We start from the raw sequence: 9,572 nt of genomic DNA on the forward strand, positions 1-9,572 counted from the left end.
ACATTGTCTGGCCAGCCTTCCTCCCCCCTCCCCCAAACCCTCCATTTCTAAGCCCACCGGAGTTAGAGGGGATGAGAAGAGAGCTCGCCAGAACCCTAACTCAAAGATCCAGAAGGAGGAGGAGAAAGAGGACTGCCTCGCCGGATTCACCATGGGCGGCGCAAGTGGGGACGAGGAGGAGCTCGACGCGGGGGGTGGGGAGGTGGTGGGGCGTGGGCACCGGGAAGAGGTCATCGAGGAGGAGCTCGCCGGTCGCCGGGGAGAGAGAGGGAGGGGGTGCGTGAGGCCGTGGGGCGTGCAGCGCTAAGTCTTTGCCTTTTTTATGCAAGACTAAAAAGAAAATACTTGTTGTTTAGTTAGAAATAAGTTTGGTTTTAAATATCTATTATAGCGTTGTTATAGCTTTAGTATAGCTTTTCCAGAGACTAGCCATCGTTATTGTTAATTGTTTTGTTATTGTAGCTTTGTTTGCCTAAACGGTTGTGGAGTTTAGACTCAAGACGGTCGATTAAACACTTGGTCCGTTTAAAACCGCTTAAAACATCAAGAATCATCTAAACAGAATCAATTTTAACATGATTAAATATGTTGAACAATCATTTAGTTCACCTTTCGGTCAATGGAAGGATATAAGTTATAACTATCACATTGGCACCTAGCGGATTTACATTGTACAAATATGGAATGAAATGGGACTTAGTTTCCTTACAAAAAATTTGCTAAAATTTCGTTTGCGTGCATTAATGCATTAATATGTATATCTTTGAATATATTAGACTTCTACAGAAAAAACCTTACAAAACAATTTATGTTGTTTAATTCTATTTAAACACCATCTAAACAGTAAATAAATGATTAACATAGAGACGTCTTATCCTAGAGCGCTAGACACATGCATTTGAGTGTTTTTGTTTATCAATTTTCCTTAGCTATATGTTTGTATGCGTGATTAATTGGAAATGTCTATGTTTTAAATAAAAGAGCTAAATAAGACACCTTCCACACATGTCCCACTGTACTTTGTTGTACTGACGAAGAAAGCCACCACTAGACTATGGAATGTATTTTTATAACTTGCCGTTTTGACGTGGAAGAATGAAATATATTTTCCTATAATTTTAATCAAACATAAGTCGAGTTGACTTAGAATAAAAGAAGATATGGTATATTTCAGGGTGTAGGAAGCATAAATATATATGTAGCTATGTCTATAGAAACAATAATGTTACATTGAACCTAAAAAATTGTAACATTCATACAAGGGCTGGGCTTAATTCATTCATCCTGTCAAGAATGTCAAGTATTCTTGGTTGAAGGGAGTAAGATCAAAGCAATTAACCTAGTTCTCTAAGCCAGCGGCGAACAAATGGTTAGCGACTTAACCTATTTCTCACCCCTCCAAGTCATTGAATCCAAGGCTACTTGGATGTTAGAAAAGCCCTAAGAAAAGATTAGGGCATGTTTGTTTGAGCTTTTGGTCACTTTTAGACTAGATTTTGGATTTTTCAAAAACCAAATAGCTCCTTTAAGCCAGAAGTCCAAAAGCTCAAGCTTTTCGCTTTTGGTTTTCGAGAGTTTTTTTTACTTCTAAAAGAAGATCCAAAAGCTCACGGGAAGCCCAAACAAACAGATATTTAGTCATCACTGCTTTTTTTTTAGTTTTCTTTTTCTTGAGGGTATTCCTTCTCGTCTGGGTGGATCAGGAATCATGAAATCTCAGCCCCGCCTCCGTTTTGCTGGTCTGTAAGCACATATGAAGTCCACGCCGAGGCCCACGCCCATCTTGCACGAGATGGGCTTTGGCCCACCGCGTGTGACGACGACGTTGCCGACTCGCCGCCGGCCAGACCTGATGCATTCAACCAAGGGCTCAAGATCCAAAGCTCCGCCGTTCCCGTCGCAACTTGCCCTCTCGCAGTCGCAGAGCTTGGGTCATTCCATTCCAGGCAGCAGGCAGGCTGGTGGTTGCTTCAACGTCTCCCCCACCCGGTACGGCAAAGCCGGTCACCACCCGCCGGCCCTCCCCGCCCGGTGCGGGGACGGAAACCGAATAGCTCCCGGCGGTCCTGATCCTCCTGACGTGCGTCACGTGTTGCTGACTGCCACCGATCAACTTTTCAACCAACTACACACGGGCTCCGTCTACCGGCCGGGACGTGACGCCGAAAGACAACGGCCGGCCTACATCGTCCAGACAGGTACGGTACGGCCATCGCCGTGTCCCCGGGTCACTCACTCGTCCCTGCCTGGAGTTCCTTGCAAGATTGCCAAAATTAAGCCTGGTTGCTTGTTGCGTCGTGCTTCTCCCACTCTACTCTCTGTTTAATTAACAATCACGGTTCGATTTCAGGCACCAACTGGGACACGACGGGACATAGATCTCTCGAAGATTATATCCGCTGGATTTAACAAACGTGTATGCAAGCTCTGACTTTGCGAGGCGAAATCCTTATCATTAGCAGCCAGAGACGCATGTGATGTTTGGGGAAAAAGAGTTATTAGGTAGACTCAGCCCACAGTGGCGTCGTGAGGATCTATCACGGTCACGGATACGTGTCCATACATAAACATCTAATAATCACGGAAGACTATTTCGTACTATAGATCTAGAGCTACAGTTGGAAAGAAAAACTGTTTCATAGATTAACGAGGATCACAGCTCCACCCAATTTTTTCCCCTCTCTGTTCCAGCTGGTATACGTAGCCGACGGATTCAGGCAGGGAAATAGAAAATGCATGACTGAGAAATAGCCGCCGGAATCGAGCAGGGAAATAGAAAATGCATCCTTGAGAAATCAGAAGCGAAGGTGTTCCCGAAATCCCAAGCGGCAATTACAGACAACCAACCACCCAATGATTGCCAGATCAGCTTCCAAACCGCCGTCGTTAAGATACTACGTAGTAGTACACTACTGCAGACTCAGCCGCTGGCAATGGAGAGAGCATGCGTTCGCATCAACTGAACGATCACAGCATTACGGTGACCACTGACCAGCAGACGATAAACTAACACGACCATTTCTCTCGTCCACTGTCGCAAGGAACTCCAGGCCAATCCGGAGCAACTGAGTTCAGCAAAGTTGCTACAACGACTTGAGCCAGTTTATAGCAATGTTCAGTGAAGGACAAGCAAGGCACTCAACAACTATGGGCACATGAAAGTAGAAAACTGTAAATACGTGCATCTATATCTATCTATCTATCCCCGTCAAGAGTCAAGACCATAATTAATTTCGTGCTTATCGTATGGAACAAATCTTTTTCTTCAAATGCACCTTCACGGTAGGCGCGTCGATCATCATAGCATGTATTTATATATCACGTTACATCCAAATCAAGCTAAGTACTTCCTAATCCCATATGTTTTTTATTTTTGAAGAAATATGGGTTGAGGTTTTCCTTACACCCAAGTGGTCTATAAATACTGCACGATGATGCAATAAGCAGACAGATACCAGCAGCAGCCTAGCCGGCAGACGGCAGTACATATAAGCAAGAAGAAGAAGAGCCAGCTAATGGAAGAAGGCATCAAAGAGGGGCCAAACAAAGCAGCGGCGACCACCGAAGCAGGCGGCGAGGTGAACAAGAGCACGACGACGAGCGCCGTCGCGGGGTCGTCGGGCATGGCGGACGTGACGTTCAAGAGCATCGGCGACGTGCTGAAGCTGCTGCCGACGGCGACGGTGATCGTGTACGAGGTGCTGAACCCGATCGTGACCAACACGGGCGACTGCGGCGCCGTCGGGTACAAGATCGCCACGGGGGTGCTCCTGGCCGTCTCCGCCTTCTTCTGCGCCTTCTCCACCTTCACGGACAGCTACGTGGGCGCCGACGACGGCAAGGTCAAGTACGGCCTCGTCACGCCCCGGGGTCTCCTCCCCTTCACCGACGGCGGCGCCGCAACCAGCGGGAAGGACTTCTCCAAGTACCGGCTGCGGTTCGGGGACTTCGTGCACGCGGCGTTCGCCGTCGCCGTGTTCGCGGCGGTGTCGCTGCTGGCCGACGCCAACACGGTGGCGTGCTTCTACCCGTCGCTCAGGGACAAGCAGAAGGAGGTGGTCATGGCGCTCCCCGTCGTCGTCGGCGCCGTCGCCAGCGTCGTCTTCGTCGTGTTCCCCTCCACGCGCCACGGGATCGGGTACCCGCCGTCCAAGCCCGGGACGAGCGCGCTAGCGTCGCAGTAGGGCGCCGATGACGAGTTGGTATCGATCGAGCTCCCTTGGTTTCCCTTTCTCCGCAGCTGTCGCACGATCGATTGCGTCACACTCACAGTGTATAGCCAATTAGCCATGCCATGTATGTTGTTTGTACTTGTACGTGCTCGCGTGTACATACAAGTACGTATATGTGATGTGTTTTCCCCACCTGCTACATGGAAGCCTTTCTCTGTTGATTTGTTTCTCCAAAACGCCTTTGGCCCAGAGCCAGCTTTCATCTGGTTTGCCTTGATACAGTTTAGTATGAATTTTATCGCTTTTCATCTGTGTTGCTGCGTTTTAATTAGGCCTTGTTTGTATCTCATTCTCACAATGAAGATAGATAGTGATATAGAGAATCTGAATTTTAAATAAAGATTTAGATCTTATTGTCATAGCAATTATTGTCTTTGGATAACTTATATATCTAAATATTAAGGTTTAGGTAGATATAATTGAAATCTGAAATCTCATTCTAGAATCTAGTTGTCTGGATCTCATTCTTACTTTTCTTGTTAGGTGACCCAAACATGCCTTGCACTATTTTGTAGAAAAAATGACTATTTTTCCAATAATACACACACAAAGCTATCACACGTAAATTTCGGCATCATTCTTCTACCCTAAAGTTTGTAAGACTTCGGTACAAAAGTTTTTTCTAAACAAAATCAGAATCCACATATTTCTTTTTTTTAGAAACTTAACCCATTATAAACCGTTGGGCTTTTTATAACTGCCTATAGATCCCAGTCCAAAAACGGGGCACACCAATCCGCCACTCGGCCCAGGCCCAATAACGCGGCGTCGCCTCGCGTCTGCTGCGTGCGTGTGCAGGCCTCGGTCCGCGCATCCCCTTCTGGCCAGGAGCTCGCCCACGCCACGCAGCCGCTGCTCTCTCTGTGTCTCCCCCACACCCTCTGTTCCTTCCCCTCCCCGATCTCCCCCAATCCGACCAGACCGGCAGGCACCGTCGACTTGAGCGGAGCAGGCGAGGCGGAGGCGGAGGCGGAGATGGCGCTGCGACGGGCGCTCCTCAGATCGGTCGAGATCTCCCCCGATCGCAAGGTCCGACCCCTCTTCCTCCTCCTCTGCATCCTCAACATTTCGATAGGTTGGATCCACTAGTCGGGAGATTCGGAATCCCGCGCGAGAGTTAGGCCTGGCAAGCGGGCGTCGAAGCCGCAGTCTGGGAGGCCTGTGGGTTCGAGCTATGGAGGGTAGCGGTAGGGGGCGGATCGCGGGTTCCAGTTGTTGTCTTGCTCGCCTGGTGATGAAATGAATCTCTTCGGGCGTAACGGCATGTTAGATTGGCAGTGTTTGGAAATGGGCGAAAGACTGAGGCAGGGGCAGGGTTTCGCGGGGAGATGCGCTTGGAGTGGAACAGTGCTCCCGCTCCCCTCTTTCTGCATGATTAATCGGTACCTGTTGTAAGTTGCTTCCACTGGAACATGTCAGTGAGGTTCAATTGTGGACCGAGAGTGCTATTATTTGTCAACAGCATCTCCGAAGAAAATTTATACTAATGCTACTCTTGGTCCAAAATCCAAACGAGAGATAAACTTTCTTCTTCTGGCTACGCTTATGTCCTGTGGGTGCATTCCACTGTTAATTGCTACTTTTCTTCTTTGATTTGGTAAACCTGGTCAGGTATTCGGTAATAGGCAATAAGAGGGGCTTTGTATAGAATCTTTCTGTAGACCTTTAGGAATAAGTGAGAATGGCTTGTTAAGTTGAACTTGAAGATGTTATTTTTGCATCTTTGGACAGGCAACTGGTTAGGCAACAAATAACTTTCACCATCTTAAATACTCCATCTATTTTATTCTTAATATTTCATTCATAACTCTCGGTTATGCCTGAAAAAGTCATGTAGCAGATAATGAAGGTTGCCTCTTATGTGATAAACTAGTTGGATAATCTAAATTGCTTACTTGCTACCGACCGAACAGTTGAGTTTTGTATTTGTAGATTAGATTTTAAATGTTATTCAATTGGTTGTCATGTCTTCATTGTCACCTGGTAGGCTGATACGCAACCTGGTATATGAATTTTTTCAGATATGCGGGGACATGGTTACACATTCATTTCTTGTATCGAACTAGGAACTGACCTGAGATCTTGGAATCGTACCATGAATTTTTTTTACTGATTTCTCTGGATTCATGTACAATGCTTATCTTGGTTTCATTCAGTAATATTACTGCTACAGGCAGCCCTTTTAGAAAACTGTAATTTTCTTTGCTGTGGTCCTCTAATCACCCCCCCAACCCCGCACCACCCCCTCTTTTCTCTTTCAATTTACTCCATGCTTCTACATAAACTGGAGGCAATAGTATCAAAACTGTGATTTGATTGCCACATCTTGGTCATGGTATTTGAATTCCATTTTATCAAATATCAAGACCGCTTTAATCACTTGGGAAATGAACCTTTCCACCCTTTTCTTCTGATAGTCAATATATTAATTTGTGAAGAGTGTATAAGCACTTTTTTTTCTAGCAGCATGTTATTTGTCTGACTATTATGATTCATTGGCATACCCCTCACTTTTACTTTTACTTTTCAGGCTGCAATTGAGTACTTCCATTCTTTATCAAGGGCACAGCCTGCTCGTTCTCTCAATGGTGCTGGCAGATCATTTAGCACCCAGGCTGCCACTACGTCAAGCACACCACAGCCTCCACCTCCCCCACCCCCTCCAGAGAAGACTCACTTCGGTGGCCTCAAAGATGAGGATCGCATTTTCACCAACATCTATGGTCTGCATGACCCTTTTCTGAAAGGTGCGATGAAGAGAGGTGACTGGTATAGGACCAAGGATTTGGTGATTAAGGGGGCAGACTGGATAGTTAATGAAATGAAGAAATCAGGTCTTCGGGGTCGTGGAGGTGCAGGTTTTCCCTCTGGTCTCAAATGGTCCTTTATGCCCAAGGTTTCAGATGGACGCCCTTCTTATCTTGTTGTTAATGCTGATGAGAGTGAGCCTGGAACTTGCAAAGATAGAGAAATCATGCGCCATGACCCCCACAAGCTTCTGGAAGGATGCCTTATTGCTGGAGTTGGAATGAGGGCATCAGCTGCTTACATCTACATTAGAGGTGAATACGTGAATGAGCGTCTCAACCTTGAGAAAGCTCGGCAGGAAGCATATGCAGCTGGACTTCTTGGTAAGAATGCTTGTGGATCTGGCTATGATTTTGATGTGCATATTCATTTTGGTGCTGGTGCGTACATCTGTGGTGAAGAGACTGCCCTACTAGAGAGCCTTGAAGGGAAGCAGGGCAAACCTAGGCTAAAGCCACCTTTCCCAGCCAATGCTGGGCTTTATGGCTGCCCCACAACTGTGACTAATGTTGAAACTGTGGCTGTATCCCCAACAATTCTTAGGCGTGGTCCAGAATGGTTTGCAAGCTTTGGGCGCAAGAACAACTCTGGAACCAAACTCTTCTGTATCTCAGGGCATGTGAACAAACCTTGCACCGTGGAAGAGGAAATGAGCATACCTCTGAAGGAGTTGCTCGAGAGGCACTGTGGAGGTGTGAGAGGAGGATGGGACAACCTGCTTGCAGTAATTCCTGGTGGTTCATCTGTTCCCCTTTTACCAAAGCACATATGTGATGATGTTTTGATGGACTATGATGCACTGAAGGCTGTGACGTCTGGATTGGGTACTGCAGCTGTTATTGTGATGGACAAATCTACGGATGTTGTTGACGCGATTGCTAGGCTGTCCTACTTCTACAAGCATGAGAGTTGTGGGCAGTGCACACCTTGCCGAGAGGGTACACCCTGGCTCTGGATGATCATGGAGAGGCTCAAGGTCGGTAATGCAAAGCTAGAAGAAATTGACATGCTTCAGGAGGTCACGAAGCAAATCGAAGGTCATACTATCTGTGCCCTTGGGGATGCTGCGGCGTGGCCCGTGCAGGGACTTATCAGGCACTTCAGGCCAGAGTTGGAGAGGAGGATCCGCGAGCGAGCTGAAAGGGAGCTGTTGGCGGCTTCTGCATAATGTGCCAGCCATGTCGCCCCTGTACTAGTTTTCTGATTTCTTCCTACCGAAATAATACAAACTGATGCAGCCTTCCTGATTTCTTTAAACCATTTATGTGGATGTTTATTTGATGCACTCAAGCAGCTGATGAATTTTGATGGACTAGATAAACTTTTCAAAGTAGAAACAAACTTGAGGGTTGTACCGTGTATGCTACATGATCCATCATAATATTATTGTGGATGTGTATGTCTACCTGCTTGTCTCTTTAATGCTGGGCTATGGTTTGGCTTGAATGATCTGGTAATTCGAGTTAGGTGTTTGAAATCCAGATCTGTGACTTAAACTTGCATTGCATTTATAGTAACCAGCATCACCTGTATGGTAGTATTTGGAATGTAGGTGGTGTGTACCCCTCGGTTGCTAGGGCCAGTGGCCCGGCCATGCATGTTCCTTGTTCTGTCCTTGTTATATTATGTGCAGCATGTTTGCTTGGTCGTAAATGATCGTAAATTTTTAATCAGAACAGTATTTTTCTCTCACACCAAACCAGCCAGCAGTAATAATCCACGATCGTATACGATTGTATCAGCACCAGCCGAACAGGCTGATGGTGCTGTTGGCTGTAGCGTGTGTCCATTAGCTCGTACAGTGTACCGTATTAATAAGTTGTGTCGGGTATCGATATCAGGGATACCCAAAGCAGGTAGTTAGCGCCCACGCTAACTTCCCCGGATGGTTCGAGACGTATTAAAAGGTCTAGCCCGACCCCAAGGCCGCGGGATCCGTCTTGTCCGACCTCGAGGCCGCGTGCTCTGTCTCGTCCGACCCCTTGGGTGCGGGCTCCGTCTCGTCCGACCTCAAGGACGCAGGTTCCGTCTCGCCCAAGGACGCAGGTTCCGTCTCGCCCGACCCCTTGGGTGCGGGCTCCGTCTCGCCCGACCCCAAGGGCGCGGTTTTCGTCTCGCCCAAGGTCGCGGCCTCCGTCTCGCCTGACCTTGAGGACGCGGGTTCCGTCTCGTCCGACAGGGACCCATACTGCCGCCAACCACTCCTGGTCCAAGCGTATGGGACTGGGTAAAAACTCTGACGTCAGGGAAGATGCTTGCACGCCTCGATATAACCCGTGGTTATGATGGGGCCATACCTGGGGATTCACATCAAGAACAGTGTCGGACGTGCCGGTGTTGTTCTGCCTAACCCTCGTACGGACACTGATGGGCGCGTCAGTTCACTACGGTGCGAGTGACGAACACGGCCGCGACATGGAGCCGTCCCTGTTGACATCTACAGGACCAGCGGGACCCGCATGAAGAAGAAGGACCCGGCAACCCTGGAAGCCTCCTCCTCTCTCGTTCTTCTCCTTTTCCTCCTCTGTAACA

The 9,572-nt window shown here is 47.7% G+C and overlaps 2 protein-coding genes across 2 annotated transcripts; both read left to right on the forward strand.

Annotated features, from left to right (window-relative positions):
- Nucleotides 1-3,440: 3,440 nt before the first annotated feature.
- On the forward strand, nucleotides 3,441-4,371 carry LOC136547358 (protein DMP2-like). Its single transcript, XM_066539317.1, has one exon. It carries the CDS (start codon nucleotides 3,516-3,518, stop codon nucleotides 4,182-4,184), a length of 669 nt encoding a protein of 222 aa, XP_066395414.1. The 5' UTR covers nucleotides 3,441-3,515; the 3' UTR covers nucleotides 4,185-4,371.
- A 692-nt stretch (nucleotides 4,372-5,063) lies between these two features.
- On the forward strand, nucleotides 5,064-8,445 carry LOC136542698 (NADH dehydrogenase [ubiquinone] flavoprotein 1, mitochondrial). Its single transcript, XM_066535242.1, has 2 exons — nucleotides 5,064-5,261; nucleotides 6,763-8,445. The coding sequence occupies exons 1-2, from the start codon at nucleotides 5,208-5,210 to the stop codon at nucleotides 8,206-8,208; spliced, it is 1,500 nt and encodes a 499-aa protein (XP_066391339.1). The 5' UTR covers nucleotides 5,064-5,207; the 3' UTR covers nucleotides 8,209-8,445.
- The last annotated feature ends 1,127 nt before the right edge of the window (nucleotides 8,446-9,572 follow it).

Source organism: Miscanthus floridulus, chromosome 3 (assembly GCF_019320115.1).
Source record: "Miscanthus floridulus cultivar M001 chromosome 3, ASM1932011v1, whole genome shotgun sequence".
NCBI classification, from domain to species: Eukaryota; Viridiplantae; Streptophyta; class Magnoliopsida; order Poales; family Poaceae; genus Miscanthus; species Miscanthus floridulus.